The 27,833-nt window shown below is 36.8% G+C and overlaps 1 protein-coding gene across 1 annotated transcript in view; it reads right to left on the bottom strand.

Annotated features, from left to right (window-relative positions):
• The window catches only part of CNTN5 (contactin 5), a 549,774-nt gene that overhangs the window by 292,516 nt on the left and 229,425 nt on the right, over nt 1–27,833 (bottom strand). The window contains exon 9 of the mRNA XM_062197592.1: nt 6,635–6,816. Within this exon, the coding sequence (XP_062053576.1) occupies nt 6,635–6,816 (182 nt within the window). The remainder of the gene's footprint in view (nt 1–6,634; nt 6,817–27,833) is intronic.

Here is a 27,833-nt window from a genome sequence, read left to right as displayed (position 1 = left end):
TGCGAATGTTTAAGCAAACAAAAAGGATGTCATTTCTTGAACACTACCAAGTTCAAAATTTACATGGAAAAATGCATTGCATTTTTTTTTAACCAATTCAAATAGCCATAGGTATTTGGAAGAAGTATAACATTGCATTATAGAACTCTATTTCTAGTACAAATGAAAAATTAAGCACTGAAAGTATATTTTTATATCTCAGAGGATATTTGTAAAATATGCAAAGTATATTTTATCCATTTATTTTTACTCATGTTAAAGCCAGTGGTTTGAGTCTTCCCAAGGCACTAGAATGTTTGGTAGGAAGTTGGGTGCTTAGAAGGACTAGCTTTTCAAATATGAGGGCAATTTCAGCATAAGTAAAATGTAACTGGTCTTCTGATTGAGTATGGTACTGAATTCTCTACAGAAATATTTTTGGGAAAATTTATAAAATATTTTATCTGTGCTAGTGAGGACTTTGGTCATTCCTTTCTTCATATCATACCTCTTGTCCCTGCCCCCCTTTTTTTTTTCTATGCATGGCTGTTGTTACCCAAGTAGATCAGTGTTCTGTCTGTGAGTATATATAGTATTTTCTTGAAACTTCTATTTCTCTGTTCTTAAACCATAATTCAAGTGTTAGTCTACATTACATATATTGATCACATCTCTAAAGGAGAGACGTTTGTACCTTGTCTGGACACCTGTAGTTCTTATTCACTTGGAAAGAACTCATGTAGTAATTTATTTCTCCTCTTCTGTTGTTGACTTAAATTGCTACGGAATTTTTTAGTTGGTTATAGGTTGACATCCAGGTAGATGGATCATGGAGAGCAAAGCTGACTACACATATTTACTTCAATTACACATTGTCTCATATGATAGTTGATTAATACATTAGACTCATTAAAGCTAAATATTTTATAATGTGTTGCAACTAATGATCTGATATGATGCCCATGAGTCAAACTGAAAAGAACTGTTAAAAACATACTATTTTCTAATCTGCAGAAAAATTAGAAATCACTGTAATGTGTCAACTATAGATTTGATTATTTATAAAATTGCAAAGTTTAGAGTACTGACTGCAAAATGATTTTGTCATGGGAGTACCTTAAAAGAAAATCTTGCTTTCCTTTAAATACAATGCTTGGTGCAAGGCTTAGACTGAGAATACATAAATAAAGATGCTATAATGTATGTTTGCTGTCAGATAAAAATCTAGTGGGGGAGATGCAATTAAAATACTATTCAACCTCATTCTGCCAAGAAATGTACAAATAGAAATCATTTGTTAAACTGCCCTCTGAATTAAAAAACATTATCCGCTTTCCATTTCTTGACAGATAAGACTGATATGGCTTCAGATCTTGCTGTTTTCAATTAAGACGCTCTCTATGTCATAAATCTATTTGCCAAGCTAAGCAACCCCCCACTCACAAGAAAATTGTGTATGTGTGTACATATATATATATATAAATTTGATGAAAATAGTAAAACACTTTTGAAACAGTATAATTTGGCGTTGTCAGTTTTTGCTGTAGATGCCATACTTAATTAGCATGTAGAAGGTATTACTTAATATAAAATTTGTCAGGCCAACCCAGACAAATGCAAACATGCACAGAGGCATAAACACAAAAGGGATGTGGATGGTAGATAATGTTACAATGAAGTCAAGCTTCATATTGAAGAAATAAGTTTAACACCATCATTGGTAAACATTAATTAACATTATGGATATTTGAATTTAGAAGTTGCCGTCCTTCTTGGTGTACATGGAAAGTGTAGGTTGTGTTCAATACAGCTTGACTTTTGTAATGACTTCTATGCTGCAAAAGATATTTTTAAACCACTCAGTCTCTGCTATATGGAGTAAATTAAAAGATACTGTGGTTAAAAATAAGTAAACACTGGGTAATAGCCTGGATGAATTTATCTTGGGACCCAGTATGACAAAGACTATACAGAATGTCAGATTCTTAGAACAAAACTAAGATTATTAGTAATGTACAATAAGCAACACAGATGGTCACACCTGAAAGTATGATTGTCTTAGGATCACATCTGTGAACTACATGAAATCCATTCTTATTTTTTTTAAATTCCTTAAGAATACAAAAACTTGATTCAGGAGAGGATTGCAGGAAATCAAGGGCAGTAGTTTTGGTTTCTAAATAATAACATGAGGGTAAATATACTAATTTACCTATGTGGTCAGCATTGTTCCTCTGAAATATCGGGAAAAAGAAAATCGCCAGTTGGATCACACTGAGAATAAACCTAGAACTTCTTTATTCTAGCTTTTGTTAGGCCACTTATTTTAGGGTGTAGAAAGCTGAAGAGACATATGGCACTTTAAAATCAGAAGCTCTTAAAAATCTCACCAGATGCACTGTATATTGACAACTACTTATGTAATACATTCGAGTTTTAGATCAATTTCTGGGTTATGTGTTTTAAAACCCTACACAGATGTGCATAAAAACTCTTGCTTATTATCTCTTGTCATTAGAGATTCTGCAACTGTCTGCTGATAAATGCTAAGTGTTATTGGCCTCCTCTGTTGCTTCTTTACTCTTAAGTATCAAGGAGTCAGCATATTTCATCCACATAGATCATTTTTAATATTATGACTCTCAGCTATGGGCCAGTGAGAGGTAATGTACTGTCTTGGAAAGATGATATAGTTGAGGGGTAAATGGGTTCAAGTCCCAGTACTATCATGCCCTAGCTCTAATGTATGATTGGGAATGAGTTATTTAATGACTCTCGTATGTAAATGGTAGAGGATAATTCTTATTTCAATGGCCACTATTGTGATTAAATATAATAAATATTGGTTTCTTCCTTACAACTCATTGCCCATGTATGAACTTCAACTTCATTTTCAATTATATGTGAACACACATGAATATTTTTCATAACAATAAAATTCAGGCAAGAATTTTTCTAGAGAAGTTCTTTTTTCACACTTATGTATGAAATTAATCAGAAATCTATAATTTTACATCATTTCTTATAGTAAATTTTAACATATTTTAAAAGCTAAAACATCTTTAAAAATCATTCCTACTTGAGATAAACATTTTGCCTAAAAGTAGGCAAGGAAGAACTAAGGGCAAGAATTTTATGCATTAATTTTCTCTTATTAACAAAGCACAGTTAAGTAGGAATTAGCTATTTTCTATTCCATTCTCATCTCATGCCTTAGTTCACATCATTAATATCCCACTTAGACATTGGATCCTATGGGTTTGAGTTGAATTCTAGTGTCATTTCCTTTTCTAAGGTGAATTTTAGTTTTACTGTTCATTATGAATGAGTTTAAGTAAAAAGTTTTATATTATCTCTAGGTCTAGTTTTCTCATCTATCACATGGGAATCTCAATACCTAAGGCTTGTCCTGAGTTAATGAATGGACATATTACTAGTGTCTAAAACAGAAGCTCTTGAGCACTACTAGTTATCCCCTTCTTAAAGATTTATTTCTTTGAAAGAATGACAGGGAGAGAAACTTAAATTTGCTTGTTCACAGTTCACTCCTTAAATAGTTGATACTGGCTGGGGCTGGGCCAGACCATAGCCAGGAGCCTGGAACTGCTTCCAGGTCACCCATGTGAGTAGCACAAGTCCAAGTATTTGGACCATATTCACTGTTTTCCCAGGCATGTTAGCAGAGAACAGGAACTGAAGCAGAGTAGCTGGGACTTGAATCTGCACTCATGAGGGGATGCTGGCATTGCAGATGGTCACTTAACCTACTGTGCCACAATGCTGACCACCGTTACCTTTTGTTTCTTTACCTTCTGGTCTTCCTTCTTTTCTCCTACATTTATTTTCTCATTAATGGAAACTGTTAATGAGCAAAGTTCAATTCACATTGTAAATATAAAAATTTATATTTTCTGTGGCTGGTTAAGTTCAGGCCTTTTTGATCATCATAAATTACAGGGAACAGAAATAATCAAAGAAATGAATTCACCAACAAAACTATATAATTAAAAGTGTATTCAGTAATTTTGCAGATTATTCTGTATCAAATTAGTTCCAAGTTTTTGTATAACTTTTCTGATTTTCCTTTTTATGAGTATTTTTGGAAATTATATTGAGCAAGTATGTTTAATTTATACTTATTTAACTACCACAGATATCTATGTTGTGTTTGTATTAAGTTTATAATGCAGATGTTGTTATAAAAAAGTCTTCGATTTGTGCCTATTATACATATTAACCCTGTTTTGTAGTGCTTTGAGAAACACTTTGGCTTAGAAAGTTTGCCTTAATAATTATATTTTCAAGAAAGTGAGCTAGAGCTAAGATCCTGTGTGTTCAGTATCTTCAATATTGGCCTTTCGGATAAAAAGGTTCAGCCTCTATATACAACAGTAAAGCCTATGGTAGAGATTACAACAGAAACCCATTCTATTGAGATAACATTCTGAACATGAACCCACTCATAGTGGAGCATTCAGACTATCCATACCTACTGCAAGGCAGGTGGAAATGTTGGCCAAGGTCTTGTGGAAATTTTTCAGAGATTGATAAGGAGGAAAACATATAGTTTTAAAATAACTGAGATCCTTCTGGAAGTGGAATTAGGATACTGTTATTCCGGGACAACCATCACAAACTGGAATTATCTGGGGTAAATCAGATTGTATGGACACATGATGAGCCCGGCAGGAAGCCATTCTAAAGATGGGCTACAATGAAGGGTCACATGCTTTCAGGACACAGTTTTGACCTACAGAAATATATGCCAAGTAGTTAGCTGGATAGTTTGTCTTTCTAGATAATAGTCTAGATTATTTTTCTATTCAAACAAACAATTTCTTAACCCAGGTGGTCAACAGTGTTTATCAGTTTTGTATGACAGAGAGTCCAAAGATTGTTTCTTAGTGGCATATCCTTTCACCAGAAGGTCCATGGTAACACGGAATGAAAGCATGTTTTCTGCATTCCTTGCTGAATGAAGGCTTGTTTCTGATTTAAGTTACCTGGGTGAGGAGAGGAACAAGTGAAGTGGGCGGTGAAAGAGCATCAGCCCTCAGGGTTTACTATCTCATTCTGTTTGGTGTTGCCCATTCTAATGACAGAGCTATTTGGGACTTCTCCCTAATTGCTTTTAGAGTAACTGGTATTCCTAGCGTGTTGCAGGGGGGGGGGGGATTTCAGTAAGTAAAGTTGGGTTTGAACACTTGCCTTTTGAATACCAGGTTTTTATTTGTAAAAAAGGGACTAGTAATACTTAATACTGTTGCTGTGAGGATAAAATGCCACATTGTATTTGAAAGTTAATCATTGTTCCATTGATGGTACAGAAGCAAGATATTCCCCCTGTGGCTAGAGAGTCCTAATTATTTGTTTTAATGTATTTGAGCAATTATGATCTTTGTGGATTTCATACAAATGGAACAACTGTGGCCTAACAATCACCAAATAAGTGCTGGTACTTCAATCTTAGAAACTGTTAAATGACTCTGTGTTCTTTAATCCCAGGATATTTTCCCTAATTTATCCTTAAAGTTATGCATCCTCTCTAAAACTTCCCCCTAGTCATCTGAGTGGACTGTAGTAGACTCAGCCCTCCCATGATCCTTTGCATATGGCTTTATTATAGCACACAACATGCTTGTCTATAATATGGGCTTCACTTTTCAATTATATCAAGAGATGAGGTGTTCCTTCAAACCTCTGTTACAAACATGCAGAACAGTAAGAGGCACTTAATAAGCAGTAGTTAAATCAGTGAATGAATGGGTGAAATGTATAGTGCACAGTCAACTTGATTGGAGTACTGAATGCCTAAAGAAGTTGTAAGGAAAGGTAGGTTGAATTCATACACTAATATTTCAAAATATTCTTTAGCCAGTGTTCAATTTGGATAACTGAAGATTCAAAGTATGTGCTTATATTGGTATTATAGCTTACTGCATTCATGTCTTCTTATTGTCAAATTTAAGAATAGTCATTTACCCACTATGAATGTTAAAATTCCACATGTGGTTGCAACTTGTAAATACTTGAGGGAAAGGTTAGATTGTGAAAATCTTTGAACCAGACTGTCCCAGTTCTTAGACACAACTTCCTTGACACTTCTGGGCAATATAAACACTTGCAGACCGGAGAGGATTAACATAGGCCAGAGGTCGGTAAAATTTTTCTACAAAGGATTCAATAGTTAGCTATTTTAGTCTTTGTGAATCGGCTGGTCTCTTTTTATCTTTAATTCTACTATAGTCAGACAAAAGCTGACAGGTCAAATAAAACTAATAGATGTGACTGTATTAGATATATATGTGACTATATTAGAAAAAATGGCATCTGGATAGGCTCTGATTCATGAGCATAGACTGTGACCTCTGATTCAAGAGAAAAGCCAGGGTAGGTAAAGGTTGCTAAGATTCTTAAATATCAAAGAATGCTGTTGGTGCCAGTATATAAATTCTATATTGTACAAAGAAATTGATGTCTCCATTTTAATGTAAAGCATTTCTATGTGTGGGAAAGTATTACATGACACTTTACCAAGTAAAACAAGTATGATTATAAACATATGCATCTAGCCAAAAAATATGTATTCAGTTAAATTTGCATTGTCAGTTTGACTCTTGAGGCTAGAGCATCATGCTCTGCTAAGAACACTTACTGTATACTTGTAATTGTCCACGGAAGGAATTTTTTCCACGGGCGTTTTCAGCTCTGCACTCATAAATGCCTGCATCATCCAGCTGCACATTTGGTATTTCCAGCACTGCCTGAGATTTCCGCAGGCGCGACTTACTAGGGATGTAACCATTAACCTTCATCCATGTGATTGTTGGAACAGGGCTGCAATAGGGAGCAAACACAGTGTTAAAATACTTTCCACTATTAGGAACATACATTGTGTTATCTGGCAATTTAAGTACTTAATAGGCTGAGTACAATAATGTAATCACAAATTAGGAACCATGAGATGCTTGATATACTTCACTTTCCATGTGGATTGTCTGATAAGTACTTAGATTAGAAGAGTCCCCTTTGCTGTCACATTTCAGTAAAGCAATTCAGAGAAACTACTTTATACATTTAAATATTATACTTGGGGTTTTTAAAATGTCCTTATCTGTTTTAAATGACAGGAGTAATGTAGCAAAATTACTACCATATGCTTACTGTAATGAGTAAAACAAAATGGTCCTGAATTACGTAAGAACTCACTCTGCCTCCACCTCTGCAAATCTTACTTTGCCTCTTGGATGCACATACTGAAACATAAAAAGAAACCTTTTAAAAAGTGACTCATTCTGACGACAGCCTAGGGTGGTTACTGGCGCCATAAACTAGACTGCCAATTTGTTGGGTCAACAACAGGAACCACTGTGCACGTGCTCCTCATGTGGGATCTCTGTCCTTAATGTGCTGTACATTTTGATTTAATGCTATAACTAGTACTCAAACAGTATGTTTCACTTTGTGTTTCTATGTGGGTGCAAACTATTGAAATCTTTATACTAAATTGATCTTCTGTATATAAAGAGAATTGAAAATGAATCTTGATGCAAATGGAAGGGGAGAGGGAGCGGGAGAGGGGAGGGTTGCGGGTGGGAGGGAAGTTATGGGAGGGGGAAGCCATTGTAATCCATAAGCTGCACACTGGAAATTTATATTCATTAAATAAAAGTTAAAAAAAAAAGTGACTCATTCTATTGATTTGAAATGCAGAATGACAGAGCACAACATTATCTTGCCCCCTCTGGTTCATTCCACAAGCTCCTGCAATTGCTGAGTCTCTGCCAGTCTAAAGCCAGGAGCCAGGACCTCCATCCTGGCCTCACATATGAATGGCAGGGACCCAGCTGCCTTCCCTCATGTGTATTAACAGGAAGGTGGATAGAAAGCAGAGTTGCTGGAACTTGAATCAGGCACTCCAGTAAGGGATGCAGACATCCCAAAATTCAGCTTACTCAGCTGTGCAATGATACCTGCCCCTGTTGTTTCTTTTAATATAAATCCTCTGTACTTAGTATTTTATTAAGATCATATCCAATAAGTGTTGGTCTGACATATTCTGATTAATTGCTACATATCATTCCATTGTACAGCTGTACCAGAATTTCACCAACTGTCCCAATGGTTGAACATTCAGTTAGTCCCAGTTTTACTTTTTCTGTATTTATTTTCCTACTAAAACACAATGTTGCTATAAACAACCCTGCACATGTCATGTACTATTGCTTTTCTACAGCAGACAATCACAAAAGTAAGACTGATGGATCAAAAGCCATTCTCATTTTTCATTTTAATAACTACTGCCAGATTGCTTTTCAATAATAGAGTAGCAGTTCTTATACCTATGAGTAATATAATACTGTTTCCTCATTTTCTTGCAGCATTGTATGTAATCAATCTGTTTACCATTTTAACCTATTAATACTATCAAAAGTTATTTTATTGCTTATTTCATTAATATTTCCTTGAATTCTAAGAAGGTTGAACATTTTTTATAACTTTATTGTCCATTTGCATATGCATTTCTGTGGGCTGTTTGTTATTTTTCTTTCATATTATTTATTAGCCTGTTTGCATTGTTTAATTTCTTGGAGTTCTTTGTGTATTAATTAAAGCCATTAAACTGGTTCTCATAAAGATTCTTCCCAAGTGTATTGTTAGTTTATGATGGCATCTGTGCAAGAATTTTGTAAATATTGAGAGAAATAAGTATGTTTATAGTTTCCTTCATGACTTCTAAGATATTTTTCTGGCTTAGAAAATTATTTCTAAACCCAGGTTTAATATTTTCTGCAGTATTTTTAGTAATATTTTTATTACTTTGGGTCAGTAATCCATTTGGATCATCTTTGTTTTTGGTATAAAATAGCACATGAAATATCACTAGAACTTTTCCCCACAAAGTATGAAATATTGCTTTGGTCATATAACTGTTTTTCACATATTTGTATCTATTTTTAGCCTCTGAATTCTGCCCTGCTGGTTTACTTATTACTATCTATATTTAATAAACATTATACTGTGGAACCCCTCATCTACTTTTTCAGTGTAAGTTTTTCACTAGTTCCTTCTGTATCTCCTGACCCAGAAACACATTTCTCTGTGTTTCCAATCATATCTGTTCAAATCTTACTAATCCTCGGAGACTCGTCCTAAATGCCTCCTTTTCAGACAAGTCCTTCCTTGTGTAGCCAGCTGAGAGTTTGTCTTTGAAGTAATAAAGTGCTTCTGTGTACCCACTTACATCTCTTGTAACATTCTACCCTGGATTATAATAGAGTATAGGGTATTTTCCCATGCTCTTTACTAGTAGGAATTTGTGAACAATGTTATAATAAACACAGTTGTGGATCTTTGGCCACCTTTCTGATAAGTTTCTTAGGAATAAAAAAAAATTGAAATTGTATTACAGACCTTCAATGAATTCTGAAACAACCTTTACATCAGTATGATGTACCATCCTTTTAACGGATACTGGAAATGATCTGTTGTTTTTGTTTTGTTTTGTTTTTCCTATTTAGGTTGTTTATGTCTATTCTCATAGGTGAGATGGTAGCTTCTTAGGGTTGTTTGTGTATATTATTGAATTTGTAGTTGGTATGATGGATGACTGCTTAAAATTTATTGACTTATTTTAAAGTCAGAGTTACAGACAGAGGGAGAAAGATAGAGATCCTCCACTCGCTCCCCACTCCCCACTCACTCCCCAGGTGCCCACAATGGCCAGGGCTGTCCCAGTTCAAAGTCAAGACCCAAGGACTCACCCAGGTCTTCCATGTGGGTGGTAGGGGACAAAACACTGGGCCATTAGGAAGCTGGATTGGAAGTAGAGCAGCAAGGACACAAACCAGCTCCCATGTGGGATGCCAACGTTGCAGGTGACAGCTTTACTCACTATTCTACAAAGCTGCCCTCCCCCCATTGTTTATATTCTTTATGAACTAAAATAGAGAAGTTATTGTTTTCCTTGGAATATTGATAGTATTATTTACAAAAAGTTGTGTTGCATTGTGTTTAAACTTCTGCTTTTGTCAACTTTGGTAATTCATGTTTCACTGGAAAATGGACATTCTTCCATAATTTCAATTTTTAGAACTGAATTATAGAAAGAGTAATTATTTGAAGTTTTTTAAAAATTTATTTATCATGAGTAAAAGTGGGAGCTATGTGCACTATAGTAATTAAGTGTGAATTCCAAAACCAGACTCTATGAGTATAAAGATAGCTTTGAAACCATGGTTAATTAGATCTTATTTCTTTATTTTTTTTTCTTGACAGGCAGAGTTAGACATTGAGAGAGAGAGACAGAGAGAAAGGTCTTCCTTCCCTTGATGGCCGCTATGACCAGCCGCTGCTCCGATTCGAAGCCAGGAGCCAGGTGCTTCCTCCTGGTCTCCCATGTGGGTACATGGCCCAAGCACTTGGACCATCCTCCACTGCCTTCCAGGGCCACAGCAAAGAGCTGGACTGGAAGAGGAACAACTGGGACAGAATCCGGTGCCCCAACTGGGACTAGAACCCAGATTTCCGGTGCCACAGGTAGAGGATTAGCCTAGTGAGCCATGGTGCAGGCCAGATCTTATTTCTTGAGTTCCTAAAACTAGGAATGTATTTTCTATATTAGAATTACTGTGACTGTTACTGAAAGTGCTTGGGGCAAGTGTTTGGTGCAGGGGTTAAAATACTACTGGGGATACCTGGATCCAGTCCCTGATTGGCTTCTCATGCCAGCTTCTTGCTAATACGTATCCTAGAAAGTAAAAGTTGATGGCTTGCATCCCAGCCATCCATGTGGGAGACTTGGGATAGAATTCTTGGATCCATGCTGGCATTTAGAGTGTGAATCAGTAAACAGAAGATCTCTATTTGTCTCTGCCTTTCAAATTAAATAAATAAAACCTGGCATAAGTAAGAAGTCTGAAAATATTTGCAATTGTGATGATCTCTGTATCTTAATTTTAGTCATATGTTTTATGTTTCCGCTACAGAGGTGGCATCATGTACTGTTTACAGGTATAGACCTTTGGATGAACCTTGGGTTCAGGTATATTTTGTACATAGGATCCTATGTGATCAGTGGAAATTTGCCCAAGATCTCTGAACTTGGACTCCCTATCTGTAAAGTGGGACTTTTGCTTTATTCTTCCATAATGCAAATATCTCTAGGGCAGTAGAGTCATTTCTTTTCTTCCGTAGTAATTCCATAGTGTTTCCAGAATGTTGTGTTTATTGTCAGTGCTTAATGAAACTTTATGAAATGAAGGAATGACTTTTATAATATTGACTAAGATAAATTATTGAAAATTACATAGAAATCTCCATGGCCACTAGCAAGTTCCCCATAAATGTTAGCTGTACTGATTTTAAAACCAGTAGCTTAGTCAAAGATTTGTCTATTTTACTGGTCTTTTGAGTTTTTACTAATTCCTTGTTCTAATTGACGGGTTTCTGGATCTTTAAAATTTGCTTCTTCTCTCGATCAGCACAGTGATATTCTAAATAAATCTTCTGAATTCAATTATCAACATAATTAAAGTTGTTAGCAATGAAAGTGTGTTAGGACTGTTCTTCCTCTGATAGTAGATGTGTTCACCTGATTGTAAAAAGAGTTACATACAGTTTCTGCATTTTGTTTCTTGCTGACTCAATCTTTCAGCTAGAGGATTAAGTCACACTTTTATTTTAAAAAGATGTACTTATTTATTTATTAAGTTTAAAGATTGACTTTGGGTTAGTTGGTGTTAATTGGGTCATTCAAATATTTAACATTTTATCAAATATCCTATGAAATAGTTACACACAAAAATAAAACATATTAATAATTATGTTTAACAGGAATGAAGCTCTTGAGCTTGTGGGCTTACCCCTCTACTCTACAGTTAGTGCTCGGTCCATGAGAAATGCTATCTCATTTCCGTTTCAACTGCTGTGTCACACTGAGATGTGTGCTGATTTTCCCTCATTCCTGTTACTACCAGTATCATCTTGTATTTCAAAAAGTTTTATTTTGATTAATTTTCTCCCTGGAAATAACTGTTAATGAAAGTTAATATTATTTTTAGAGTTTTAATTATCTTTAGTGAGATGAGATGACCCTGTTTCTAAATTAATATTTTTACTTTCTCTTTTTTTTCATATACCCAATTAACCTCATGCTCCTTGCCTATTTATTTTTACTTTTTTTTGATGGAATGTCACTTTGTTTTGATTTGATGCCACTAAGTGATAGAATGGTTAAACTTAATTTTTGACCTAAAAACTTACTTGTAGATGTTTGTATCTTTGTGGTAGAATGTGAGACTTTAAAATTGATTGAAGTGTTTGTACTCATTCTTCTGGGACTTATCAGGTAATGAGTTGCATATTTTATATGGAATACTAATAGCAATTAAAATTTGGAATAAGATAATCAAGGAATAATAATAATTAAAATAAATCAAGGAAGATATGACTGTAAAAGTAACCAGATTAAAAAATAAATATAGGCCGGCGCCATGGTTCACTTGGCTAATCCTCTGCCTGCGGCACCAGCACCCTGGGTTCTAGTCCTGGTCGGGGCGCTGGATTCTGTCCCGATTGCTCTTTTTCCAGTCCAGCTCTCTGCTGTGGCCCAGGAGTGCAGTGGAGGATGGCCCAAGTGCTTGGGCCCTGCACCCACGTGGGAGACCAGGAGAAGCACCTGGCTCCTGGCATCGGATCAGCGTGGTGTGCCGGCCGCAGTGACGGCCATTGTGGGGTGAACCAATGGAAAAGGAAGTCCTTTCTGTCTCTCTCTCTCACTGTCCTCTCTGCCTGTCAAAAAAAAAAAAAAATTAGCTACATGTATATAGAGGCTGGCATTGTGGCATAGTGGGCTAAACCTCTGCCTGTGGCACTGGCATCCCATAGGGTGTTGGTTGGTGTCCCAGCTGCTCCTCTTCCAACCTAGGTATCTGCTATGCCCAGGGAAAGCAGAAGATGGGCCACATGCTTGGGTCCCTGCACCTGTGTGGGAGACCTGGAGGAAGTTACTGGCTTCAGATTTGGCCATTTGGGAAGTGAACCAACAGATGGAAGACTTTTCTCTCTGTTTGTCCCTCTGTCAAGAACTCTACCACTCAAATAATAAAATCATTAAATATATATATATATATGTATAAATATAAATTGCAGTGGCTGGGTTAAACATTAAATTGGACATAGTTGAAGAGAATGCTTCAAAAAGTGGTGGATAGATTAGAGGTTCTTACACAGAATGAGTCACTAAGAGCTAGGGAAATAGAAAACAGGGAAATACAGACATAAGATACACCTATAGTATTTTTAAATTTCAAAGATTTGGTGATGTTTTGCAATTATCGTTTTGTTATTGACACATGATTTTACCTTTTTTAAATTAATGAATATATTCTGAGTATTCAACCTTATTATTCTGTGGTTGGTTGCTATAGTACTCTTTAAGGTTAGGTTGGTTAATAGTTGTGTTTATCTTATGTACCCTAATGACTTTCTGTCTTTTTGGCCTTCTGGTAATTGATAAACTGTTGGAGATGGTTACTTTACTGACTTTCTGTCTTGGTGCTCTTGTAATTGAGGAATTACTGGAGAAGACTTAAAAACTCTCCAACCATAATTGTGAAATTATCAGTTTATTCCTAAGTACTATTTTAAAGCTCTTTTAATAGATGCACATACATTTTGAATAGGTAAAGTCTTCTTGAAAAATTTATTTTATTTAAAAACTGTCCATTTTAGGCTGCATTTCTTGTGATGAAGTATGATTTGTCTGATATTAAGATAAGTTCATCAAACTTAAGAGTAGTGTTTCCATGGTGTATATTTTTTATTTCTTTTTTCACACACAGATTATACACTTAAAGTAGGTTTCTTACAGATGATATATAATAATGTCTTCCTTTCTGATCTTGCCAATGCCTGCCTTTGGTGCAGTAATTACAGTAATTTACATTTAATATAACTACCTCCCATTGGTTTTAAATTTAACATGATAATATAGATTTTCTTTCCAGTCTATCGGTTCCTTTTCTGCTTTTTTATCCGCCTGATTATATTCTGCATTAGTTTATTATATATAGGTCTTTAACCTATGAATATTTTAATGTTCACAATATGAATATGAATATTATGCTTGCATGTTCTGACTTTTATGCATTATCATATACATTATCTATACATACTTTAAAAAAGATGTCTTGGAAGGTTTATAGAGAAAAAGGTCAAAATCAGAAGTTATAGAGATGAAAAGTAACAGCTGTCTTTTTTATGTACAAACACTTTAAAATATTTATTATTCTTCATCCCTTTTTGGTGCTTGCAGTTTCCAAATTATATTACTTTGCCTTCAACCTGAAGAACCTTTTTTTTTTCTTTTAACATTTCATGTACTATTGCCTACTACAATAAATTATTTCCAGCTTTTTATTTTTCAACAATTAGAGTATAATGTGCCTTAGTGAACTTTCCATTGTGTTTATCCTGCTCATCTTTCATTGAACTTTGGAGGATTATGTAGTTAACATATACAACAATGAGCATGACATTTTTCTGTAATTTCTTTGGAGGCAGCCCTTTCTTCTGGAATTAAAGATTCATACTTGTTACATAATTTTTAGTTTTTCTCTATCACATCTAATTTAATGTTTTTCTATGTAGATACTATATAGTTTTTAAAATTTATCTTCTTCTAATTGAAAGGCAGAGTGACAGAAAGGAGAGAGCGAGCTGTACCATCCACAGGTTTGTATCCTTCCTAGGCTGGGCCAGGAAGAAGCCTGGAGTTCATAAATTCCCTGGTCACCCAAGCCAACATCTGCTGCATCCCAGGACACATTAGTGGGAAGCTGGGTTGGAAGTGGAGGAGGGTGGCATTCAAACCAGCAGTCCAATATTGGGATGTGGGTATCCCAAGCAATGGTTTAACCTGCCATGCCACAATGCCCACATGTAATTTTTTTTTTTTTATGTTCAGATTGCTGTGTGCTCAAAATCATGATCTTTTCTATTGCTTCTTAGTGTCCAGTCTACCAGTATAGCAAATTTTCCTTTTGAATCCTGATATTGGGGTACAGTGGGTAAGATACCACTTGAAATGCTGGAGTCCCAGAGGCTCTATTTTTTTTTATTTTTTTTCAACTTTTACTTAATAAATATAAATTTGCAAAGTACAACTTTTGAATTATAGCGGCTCTATTTTTAATGTGGCTCACTGCTGTTGTGCATTGGGAAAGCAGAAAAACTGGCTCATGTACTTGGACCCCTACCACCTACATGAGAGACCCTCATGGAGTTTTGGGCTCCTGGCGTTGGTTGGTTTTGTTGGCAGTTGTGACCATTTAGAGATTGGACCAGTAGGGATGTAAGATCTTTGCCCTTCCTTCTCTCTGTATTTCTAATAGATAAATCTGTTTACAATCCAATGTCCAAAGAATGAATATATACATTTTCTGTATTTATATTATCTATTAGATGAAATAAATTGGTCACTCTCAACAGCATGGAAAAATCTTAGCAACAAAGTTTAAGGGGCTGCTTGAGATGCCAGCATCTCATATTGTTGTGTTCATTTGAGCCCCAGCTGCTCTGCTTCTGTTCCAGCTTCTGCTAGGGTTCCTCAGAAAGCAGTGAATGATGGCCAAAGTGTATGGTCCCTGCCACCCATATGGACGACCCTGTTGAAACTCTGGTCTCCTGGCTTCTTGCTGGCCTAACCAGTAGACATTTTAGCCTTCTGGGGCAGGAGCCAGGAGATGGAAGTTCTCTTTTCTCTCTCTGACTCTTCTTCTCTCTCTGTTACTCATATTTCAGATAAATAAAATCAACCTTAAAGAACAACGGTTGAGAAATAAGTCACAAATTACTATATATGGTATACTATCTTAGTAATGTTAAAAATTCAGGTACAAATATTTGCAAATATATGCCCATGTATCATAAATAAACTTTTTAAAATGAATCACCAGGTTGATTTATACTTATTTCAGGTTGTTGATTTCCTCTAGGGACAAGACAGGCAGATGGGGTTGGGAAAGATCATACAGAGAGCTTCAGAGTTGTTGCTATTGATGTTCTTTGAGTCAGTAGTTGGTGGCTGGGCTTACACATTTTTTTTTTGTGTTTAATATTAAAGTTTGTGTAGATAAAAACTGTTTTTTAAAAATTGTAAATGTACTAACAATTTCAATCATAGTTTTAAATATTTATTTGAGGGGCCAACACTGTGGCATAGTGGGTAAAGCTGCCACCTGCAGTGCCGGCATCCAATGTGGGCACCAGTTTGAGTCCTGGCAACTCCACTTCCAATCCAGCTCTCTGCTGTGGCCTGGGAATGCAGTGGAGGATGGCCCAGGTCTTTGGGCCCCTGCACCCATGTGGGAGACCTCTCTCTCTCTCTGCCTCTCCTTCTCTCACTCTGTAACTCTTTCAAATAAATAAATAAATCTTAAAAATCTTAAAAAAATCTTAAAAAAATTTATTTGAAAGTAGGAGTGATAGGGATGCCAAGGGAGAAAAGTCTTCCATCCACTGGTTCACTCCCCAAATGACTGCAAAAGTCAAGAATGGGCCAGGCTGAATCCAAGGAACCCACCTGGGTCTCCCAGGTAGACGAAGGGGACCAAGTACTCAGGGAACTTGGACAAGTAGCAGAGCAACCAGGATTCATATTGGTGTTCAAATCTGCAATGCTAACATTGCATGTGGTGGCTTACCCTGTTGCAACACAACACTGGCCCCTAGACAAGAGTATTTGATGTATTCTTTCCTCACTTAAGTTATTACCAGTGGTAATCATTATCTTTTTCCAAATAGAAATTGTTTAAATATAAATTTACAAGTATAAATAAAGCTAATTTGAAGATCCAGATTTCTTTTATGTTTATTTTATCATATCAGGATAAATTCAGTATTTGTATGATGGTATATCATCTTTAGTAAATTACTATCTTAACAGAATAAGTTGATAAGTAAAATTATTTAGGTGTTCAGATTTTCCCACTGTCCAATGGTTTTTCAGTGTCATTTTGGAAGAGATTGACACACTCTACACTGGCTCTTCATTTCTGTATTCTATGAGCGTATTTAGTCATAAATAACAATGTACTAGGGAAGTCCCACTGTAAAAAATATTTTATATGACAATAATTTCTTCTTGATATCATTTTCTTAAATCTATAAATTTCAGTCAAAATTACTAATCACTTCTCATGTGCTTTTTTTTTCCTGTTCTGTCTGTAATCTTTAGATCATTACCACCTGAGTGTATGTTTTAGGGTCCCAGAAATGAATTATATAGGTGGTCCTTAATTTTATATCAAGAACACAGCCTCAGATAATTGTGACCTGTTAAAATTGCTGCTGTCATGACAGCTCGCAGTCAATGTGATGTTAAATGGGGGAAAAAAAAAAAAAACAACTTAGAGCATTTTCAGAAGATCTAGGATCTTGAACCAATGAGGATATCTGTTCTTCACACTCTTTTTCAACATACTACTGGAAGTTTGCCAAGAGTCATTAGGCAAGTGCAGAAAAAGAGACATACAACAGGAAAGAATTAAACTGTCCCTGTTTGCATATGGCATGATACTCTACATAGAGAAACCAAAGAACTTCACCAAAAGACTATCAGAACTGATAAATTCAGAAAGGATCCAGGATACAAAATCAACACTGAGAAATTGGTGACATTTACATGTACCAACAGCAAGCTGAGAAAGAAATGATAAAAACAGTGCCATTCACAGTAACTATGAAAATATAACACATCTTGGAATAAAGTTAACTAAGGAGATGAAAGATGTTAACAGGCCACAAAAAGGAAAGACATCCCATATTGCTGGAATGGAAGGATTAATATTGATAAAATGGCCATAGTAATTTACAGATTTAATATAATCCTCATTAAAATACTATTAACATTATTGACAGAACTAGGAAAAAAATTTCTGAAATTCATGCTGGAATGTAAAAGGTCCCAAATAACCAAGGCAAACTTTAAGAACAAACATGGAGGTATCACAATACAAGATTTCTAGTCATACTATAGAGCTATTTCAATGAAAACAGCATAGTGTTGGAAGGAAAATAGACACAAAACCCCAGAAATGATACCACAGATCTACAATCACCTTTAATGAAGGAGCTAAAACCATACCATGAAGAAAAAGATGAAAATCTGGCTATCCACGTGCAAAAGATTCAAACAAGATTCCCCTCCCCACCCTCAAACTGAAAACCAATTAATCATTTAAATGTAAAATAGTTGAAGCAATTGGTGAAGGCAACAAAAACAAAAATAGACAAATGAGATAATATGAAGCTAAGATGATTCTGTACAGCAAAGTAATTAGGCAACCTTAAGAATGGGACAAAATATATGTAAACAATTTCACAAATGATTGAATTCCTTAGATTTTCTGGATATTAAAGTTTAACAACAAAATAAGAGCCAATCCAATCTAAAAACTGGGCAACGGATCTACATAGATGTTTCTCAGAAAAGGAAATGGAAACAGCAAACAAATACACGAATAAAATCTCAATATTACTAGTAATCAGGGAATGCAAAAACAACAGTGGGGTATCATCTCGCATCTGCTAGATTGGCTAATTATATATATACATATATGTATATATAGGTATAAATATAAAAGATGGTGCTCTATGGCACATCAGGTTACTGTGCTACTTGGGACACTCCCATCTCAGAGTAGTTGGTTCCCCTCCTGCCTGTGCTGCACCTGAGGAGGCCAAGTACGTGAGTCCTTGCCACCCACCTGAGAGACCTGAATGGAGTTTCAGGCCTCTGGCTTTGACCTGGCTTATTCAGGGCTGCTGTGTACATTTGGGGTGTGAACCAGAGGGTATAAGATTGATCTCCTACCACCCTTGAACCTAGCACTCTGCCTTTAATAAATGTTAATAAAAAAGACAATAACAAATGCTCATAAAGGATGTGGAGAATAGGAAACTCTTACACAATACTGGTGTCATAAAGAACAGTATGGAAATTCCTCAAAAATCTAGAAATAGATATCTGACTCTGCTCTCTTCTGTGTATAAAGCCTAAGGAAATCAAATCAGCATATGAAAAAAAGATACCTGCATGCCCATGTTCATTAAAGCAGTTCTCACAATAGCCAAGATATCCACCCAGGTATCCATCAATGGATGAAAGGATAAAGAAAATACAGTATACATGCCCAATGAAGTCTTTTTCTTCCATTAAAAAAAAATGAAGGGACTGGAGTTCATAATGTTAAGTGAAATAAACTAGACACCGAGAGATTGCATGTTTCTTTTATGTGGAAAATAAATTCTGAAGCCACATACATAGTTAATTTTCACAGTGATTCCTAGAAGCTGGGGATGGGAGAGGGGGAGAAGTTTGGCCAATAGTTACTAAAACACAGTATGGTAAATATGACAGATTTTGGTGTTTGGAGCACAGAAGGATAACTGACGTAAAATATCCTGGATATACAACTAGAAGAGAGGAGCTGGTAGGCTCCCAACACAAAGAAAATATGTGGAAATGGAAGACTAGTTGGCCTATTTTGGTAGGTTGAAGGTATGTATATGAGCTGAAAAGTTGCACTGCACCCCATTAAATATGCAAGTATTACATGTTAATCTGAAATTGTAAAAACATTAATATTCTGTTGTCTTGCAGAAATGCTTAATATATTGACTTCACTTGTATTTCCCATTGACTTTCTGGCTTTTATCTGAGCCATTTAACTGTAATAAAATATTAATTCCTTTGCATCTCCTTGCTTAGTCTCTCACATAAAGGAATCTAGTATAAATCAGAAAGGAAAAAAATGTAATATAGAAGACAAGACTGGGTGTAGGGTCAAGATAAGATCCAGAATGTGAGCTAGCAGTTGGTATGGGAAAGCATATTTGGTAGTTGGTGGGGAAAAAAAAAAAACAAACTGTCCTTTGATGGAACAGGAAGATAAGGGTTTAGCAAGCAAAAAAAAAAACTATATATATATATTAATATATTATATCAGTCATAAGGGAGATTATGGTAAAGTGGAAGGGTGAGTAGTGTCATTATGTTCATTAACCCCTCGATAAAATTTTCAAATGTCCTCACTATATGCCAGACCCATATTAGAATTGAAGATCAATAAAATGAATGACATAGTCCTTCAAGGAATTTATAGTTTGACAAGCAAGCAACCAAAATGATTCAAAAAACGAGAGGCTGTTAAGAGACCTACGTCATGTCAGATTACAAGATTAGAGAACTCACTACAGAGAAGATCACACCTGAGAGGAAGGAGGAGGGAAATGTATCCAGGCAACAAAAGTGTGTTCTTACCAGAAAAATCCATGTAGTTGAACACACAGAAGCGAACGAGATAGCATGATACACTGCGGGAACTTGACATAGTTTTGTGCACTAAGGGAAAGCACTGGCAAGTCTAGAGTGCATTCTCTGCCTTCCAAACAAAGAATCTCCAAATGATGACAGTGTTAATGCTTTTTCCTTTTTTTTTAAGCCTCAAGAACAATATACAAATTTTTTGTCGGAATTTTTAGAAGCTTTGGAATATGAACATGTTAAAAATGGATGAAAACTCAGTTGGAAGACTTACTTATACAAATTACGATGAAATGTTATAGGTTATAGTGAACATGGGTGGGCTGGCGGTGCTAGCATCTAACAGACATCAGATACCCTGTATTCATTTACATTGTCCATGACATCTTAAGATTCCTTTGTAACCAGAGTTGTATCACTCATACTTTTGTAGGCACTTAGGATTTAAAAACATCTGAGCACAGCAAGCTTTTAACCTACGTAATATATAATGCTATCTAAAACTTCTCCATAATAATAATCTCAAAATGGAATTCTCAAAAAGAGGACAGATTTTGTTCCAAAATGAGTAGAAATGTCACTTTTGCTGATAAGGCAAACCAGTTACTTTTTTGTCTGTTTTACTAATTTTGTTGAAATTGTATCTGTTAAGCCATACATTTTTCATGCACAATAAGTAATACAACTTCAGGAGGATAAAGGAGATTATTTGTAAAGCTAATGTTATACTGAGGATGGCACTATTCATTTGGCTCCAAAATATCTGCTAATAACAGTAGAGGACTATGTGAAGTCACACTGAAATTCTGACACAAGCTTTTTGTTAGGCACCATCAAAGTGACAGGATAAAAATTGTCTCCATTGTAGTTCTGGAAAGTAAGGAGAGTGTTAGATGAACTTTGATCGTTGTTGAAGGCACTAAAGATATTTCTTAAATATTCTTTTAATACATATGATGAAGTAATGTGTAGACTCTGTCAAGGCAGAAGAGATACTGCGCTTTAAAGATTTAATGATTGCAAAGGAAAGTAGTCCCCAACTGCAAATCCTGATTCACAAATTGTAGGTCTGTCTAATGGAGCTTCCTGTTTTCCTTGCATAAGTCACAAGTGAGATATGAATTTTACATCTGATGTGAAAATATATACAGTTATAGCTCCTTTGTGACTTGCACAAAAAAGGGAAGCATTGTATATCTTTGGTAGAAACTGAAAGAACCAAGTTTTACAACTTTTCTCTAAGAAAGCACATAAAAAAAAAAACTATCATAAAAAAAGTTATTGAGTCAAAGGGGTTTTTTTGGTTTGTTTTTTGTTTTTACTTTTATAAGTACTGTATCCCAGGACAAATAAACAAAAAGACCACTAATGTGGTGATCACATTATCTCTATATAATTTGAAAAAATGAAGCCAAAAAGTTTCCTTTGTAAAAGTGTGGAAACTTTCAGAGGAAGTGAGGGCTGTTGCTTGAGTTTGTGAATGGGGTGTGCATAGGATCTCTACGTTGAGGCAAACGATCACTATCACAGCCTCCAAATGATTGAGTAATCAGCCTATAGGGAGAGGAAATTAACTGCATCTAACGTGGGTTTCCTCATAAGCTTCAGATCTCTCGGCTTAATGATTCTTGCCTTACAATGTATAATCACGTGTAAACTCACAGTTCTCCAATGGTATTAGTTCTAAGTAGGATTTGAGTCACAGCTCAGAATATGTACCATTACTTTCAATTATCTTGGTCACAGAGTCTAATTTCTGTAGAGGATCTTGGTGGTCTCTGAGATTATGATCTGATATAGCCTTTTTGTTTTTACCAGTGTGTTTTTTTTTCTTTAAAGATTTTTAAAATTTTTCCTTTCATTTAAAAACTGTACTATGGCTGTGTAAGCAGTCAGTTCTGAGACAGCCTGTGTTTCAGTGATAGGAAACTGGATGCTTTCCTTCCCTGCATATAGTTCAGCCCAGGTACTTATCCTCCAATCCTATAAACCTCAAATTCAGAAAAACGGTAGAGAACTCAAGAGAAACTTATTCCAAACCCACCCCTGCCAAAGACGACGACTAAATGTGCAGGTAGCTGTGGGAAGTATCTGGTACTATGCCGTAGTCATGCATCCACTCAACAGTTGTATTTAACATACATAGATGGTATGTGCAAGTCTGTGATAGATCTTGAGATCACTGTGGTATACGTGATCCACCTAGAATTCATATAGTTAGCTAAGTAAGGATGAAGAGAGCATGAGGCATGATTTCAAGACAGCTCTGAAATAGAAGCAGCCAATCTAGTATGGTGAGGGTCAGATCATGTTTTTGTTCAGACTCGAGTAATTAGTAAGCATTCCCTAGGCAAGGAAGAGAAAGAGGAATATTTTAGGAAGAGTCAATAACAAATGCTGATTCCTGAAGGGGTGGGCAAAAACATTATATTTAAGGAATTGAAAGAAGTTCAGCATGGGTGATGCTTGGTTAGCAGTGGGTTAGTGATGAGGCTGAAAAGGGAGGCAGTGGGGAGTATGAAATGCTATGAAAATCATTTTGGAGTTTTGACTGCTCCTGATTGTAACCAAAAACCTCTGAGGTGTTTTAGGAAGGGTAGTAATGCTCATGTTTGAGTGTAGGAAAGGGATTAGGAAATGTTTTCTTTGAGAAATAGTAAACATTTTAGGCTTGCTGGCCAGATGGTCTCTGTTGCATTACTCAACATAGTTGCAGCCATGGGTAATACATATATGAATGGGCATGGCTGTGTTCCAATAAAACTTTGTTCATGAAAGCAAGCATCAGTATCATGGTTTATAGTTTGCCAGTCCTTGTGTATTCAACCAGAGAATGCCCTGAAAATCAAAATTCAAGGCCAGGAGAAAACTAGGAGGATGATGAAGAAATATATGTATGATTTATCTAGGCAAAAGTGCTGGGTGGGAATAAGAAGTGGTTAGTGGGGCGAGAGCTGAGGCATAGCAGGTGCCTCCTGTGATGCTGGCATCCCATGTGGGCACTGGTTCAAGTCCCAGCTGCTCCACTTTTTATTTTAAAGATTTATTTATTTTACTTGAATGTCAGAGTTAGAGAGGCAGAGAGAGAGTCTTCCATCCACTGGTTCACTCCCCAAATGGCCGCAACGGCTGGAGCTATGCCCGTGTGAAGCCAGGAGCTTCTTCTGGGTCTCCCATGGGGGGGCAGGGGCCCAAGGCCTTGGACCATCTTCTACTGCTTTCCCAGGGCATAGCAGGGAGTTATACTGGAAGTGGAGCACCAGACTCTAACGGCGCCAGTATGGGATGCCAGCACTTCAGGAAGCAGCATTACCCACTATGCAACAGTACTGGCCGCCACAGCTCTGGCCCCTACTCCACTTCTGATCCAGCTCCTTGCTAATGGCTTGTGAAATGCAGTGAAAGATAGTCCCTACCACTCACGGGGAAGACCTGGAAGAAGCCCAACCCTGGCCATTGTGGCCATCTGGAGAGTGAACCAAGATAGGAGATCTTTCTGTCTCTCCCTCTCTGCAACTCTCTCAAATAAATAAATAATCTTTTTTAAAAAGAGGTGGATATTTATAATATATAATATATTAATATATAAATTATATATTTAAATTATTGTAGATATTTAAGAAGCAGAACTAACAGTACTTGCTGCTGAATGGAACATTAACAATGAAAAAGTGGCAATGTTAATTTCAGCCTTTGTGTGTATAACTAGAAGATAATAAGAGAATAGGGAATATTAATTGTGCTCTAAGTACTTTATATATATTAAGTTATTGAAATTATTTTTATAACTCACCAATGGTATAGGAATTACCATTTCATCTAGCTTAGATTTCAGGCACAGAGAAGTTAAGGATTTGAGTGTCAACTCCTCTAAGACTGGAGAAATGTGATGCTGAATCAATGCAGATGAGAAAGAAATTTTGTACAGGCTAACACACAAGTGAGCATGCTCTTTAAGGAAGCAGCTAAGATACAGAATGTAGATAGATTTGCAGTAGCTTTGCAATAGATGCCTCTTTTATTGTTCTAAGAAGAGTTAAACAGATGTTTGGGAAAGGTGTGAGGTTTATAGATTTGGAACCAGATGGTAAAGCAATCTTTTGGCCAATACACTCAACTCTTTGGAAAGTAACATTTGGATTTCCTGCTGAAGTAGGTGGAGGTGTTGTTGCAAAGAGCCACAAGGAGGATACAGCACCACGACGTGCAGTATGAAGGCCTAACTAAGGTGAGTGGAACAATCCTGTAGGAGCAGCATGAGTAGAGACACAGACAGTGAATGACCAGATTCAGTGAAGATTTGAAGAATGGGTAAAATAAAAGAACATTGTGGCATGGAGGTAAAAATATAAGAGGGAGTTTAAAGAGGTCAAGACAGGGAGAATTAGAAATCATGAACTAGGGGATATAGTTATGGCTGAAGGTTCAAAAGGGTTTCAAGTAACAGCAATTGTCAACAGGGAAATCACATCAGAAAACTTTATAATTGATATTTCAATTTAATGTGATTCTACATATGGATATTTCTCTGAATAAAATAATTTAATCTCACTTATTTTATTTCTTCTTCTGCATGTTGTGACCTCTTGTTTTTTCCTTAGATTTATTTCCCAGTACTCTTCCCAAATTTGATGTTTATAGTTTGTAACTTGGGGTTATTGCAATTAATTACTTTCACAACACATAAATTCTTTGCAGAGAGTGAAAATGTCAGATTAAAATTTACAAAAAAAAGTCTGCCAAGCAGAATGGCCACAAAGCTTTTAACTATCCAATTTCCATATTAATTCCCTATTTAACTTTTTTTTAAAATGGTAATTACAGCATTTATTTATTTGAAAGTCAGAGTTACACAGAGAGAGGAGAGGCAGAAAGAGAGAGGTCTTCCATGGAATGGTTCACTCTCCATCTGGCCGCAACAGCTGGAGCTGCGCCGATCCGAAGCCAGGAGCCAGGAGCTTCTTCCCGGTCTCCCAGGCTAGTGTAGGGGCTCAATGACTTGGGCTATCTTCTATTGCTTTCCCAGGCCATAGCAGAGAGCTGGACTGGAAGAGGGGCAGCCGGGTTTCAAACTAGCGCCAATATGGGATGCCAGCACTTCAGGCCAGGGCGTTAACCTGCTGCACCACAGCGCTGCCCCCCCCCCCCCCATTTAACTTTGAACTGTTCTTATTTGCACAGTTTTACTAAAGCAAAGCTCTTTGTCAAAAAAAAAAAATAAAATGTTGCAAAATAATGGAAATCTTATTAAACTTCTGAAAGTTTAGGTAAGATTTGAAAAACCTGTACTGTGCTATCGAAATACTGGGACTGAACACAGAAGCCCACTGTAAATATTCATTAAGTGAGAAAGCATTGAGCCTGTGAGGACAGTTGCAGTCCAAAGACTGGGACCTGGGTTTGATTCCCAGCTCTGGCTCCTGACTCTCTGTTCCTGCCATTTCAGACCCTGGGAAGTAACAGCCATAGTTCCATAGTTCAAGCAGTTGCATTCCTGCTATCTACAAGGAAAACCCAGATCGTGTTTCCAGCTGCCAACTTTGACCCTGTGCTTGGCTCTGGTCATTGAAGGGACTTGGGGGAGTGACCTAGCAGATGGAGATGCCTGCTCTCTATAATTAAAAATATTCATTAATTGAAAGTTCATATTCAGGGCTGGCAGTGTGGCATAGCAGGTAAAGCCGCCACCTGCAGTGCCAGCATGCTATTATGGGCGCAGGTTTGAATTTCGGCTGCTCCACTTCCAGTCCAGCTTTCTGCTATGGTCTGGGAAAGCAGTAGAAGATGGCCCAAGTCCTTGGGTGCCTGCACCCAAGTGGGAGACCCGGAAGAAGTTCCTGGCTTCAGATTGACGCAGTTCTGGCCATTGTGCCCAAGTGGGAAGTGAACCAATGGATGGAAGACCTCTCTCTCCACGTAACTCTTTCAAGTACATAAATAAATCTTTAAAAAATTTCATATTTATAAATGAAAGTGAGAAACAAATTATACTCATTAATACTCACATATCATACAGGAATCCTAGGAAAAGATATTCCCCTTTTAGAAAAGCTACTCGTGGGGGCTGGCACTGTGGCACAATGGTTAATGCCCTGGCCTGAAGCGGCAGCATCCCATATAGGTGCTGGTTCTAGTCCCAGCTGCTCCAATTCTGATCTGGCTCTCTGCTATGGCCTGGGAAAGCAGTAGAAGATGCCCCAAGTGCTTGGGCCCCTGCACCCATGTGGGAGACCCAGAAGAAGATCCTTGCTCCTGGCTTTTAGATTGGTGCAGCTCCAGCCATTGCGGATATCTGGGGAGTGAACCATTGGATGGAAGACCTCTCTCTCTGTCTCTCCTCTCTCTGTAACTTTTGAATAAATAAATAAATCTTAAGAAACAAAAAGCTATTTGTGAATTTCTTTTTCCATGAATGTGAACAGTAATAAGAAAGCAGAAGCAAGATTTAACAACCAGGGTCCGCACTATGGTGTAGTAGTAAAGCTGCCGCCTGTATCACCAGCATCCCTCATGGGGGCCAGTTGGGGTCCTGGCTGGCTTGGACACTCCACTTCTGGTCCAGCTCCCTAATGCACCTGGGAAGGCAGGAGAAAATAGCCCAAGTGCTTGGGCCCCTGCAGCCATGTTGGCGACTTGGAGGAAGCTCCTGGCTCCTGGCTTCAGATTGGCCCAGCTCTGGCCGTTGGCGACAATTTGGGAGAGTGAACCAGCTGATAGAAGACTCTTTCTTTCTGTAACTCTGACTTTCAAATAAATGCATCTTTAAAACAAGATTTAAAAGCAACAGAGACAAATGAATATCATCATAAGTGTGCGTGGCGAAGTCGTGCAGTAATTGATTTGGTCAGCAGTGCTGCTAAAGACATAGACAGCCCTGTCTTACTTTTTTTTTTTTTTTCCTTAATTTATTTGTGGGAGTGACAGAGGAGAAAGTACTCTGATAGTCCTGATATTCTAGTTAATTCCCCTAATGATTGGCACAGTTGAGGTTAAGGAGGAATCCAGGAACTGGGGATTCTAATTGTCTCCCCTGTGTGTGACAGGAAACACATTGCGCCATCACTAATTTCTCCCAGAGTTGACACTAACAGGAAGCTGGACTCAAGCCGACACAATACAGGGTGCTGGCACTGTAGGCGAGGCTTAACCTCCTATGCCACAGAGCCCGCCCCCTCACTTAACTTTTAAGATAATGAATTCTGTTTTCTCTGACAATCACATTATTTACTATTCGATAGAAAGCACAAGAAGCATACCAAGCATGACAATTGGATTATATTGCTAAAAATTCACGTTTTATTTTTTTTCCCTCTCTACACTCACTTCTGTGATTACAAAGTATATCACAGCAGTTTTTATGGAACACTATCTTTGAAAGAATTTCTATTAAAGTAGTGTACACAATGAGCCTTAAGACTAATTTTTTAAACAAAAGATTCAAGTAAGTGTTGAACATTTATTAATAGATTAAGTTAGTCATTATGGATAAAGAGAGTAAAAGGGCTGTGAGGAATCATTCCTACAT

Source organism: Lepus europaeus, chromosome 7, assembly GCF_033115175.1.
Source record: "Lepus europaeus isolate LE1 chromosome 7, mLepTim1.pri, whole genome shotgun sequence".
In the NCBI taxonomy this organism is placed as follows: Eukaryota; Metazoa; Chordata; class Mammalia; order Lagomorpha; family Leporidae; genus Lepus; species Lepus europaeus.
This window is presented reverse-complemented; position numbering and strand designations above follow the sequence as displayed.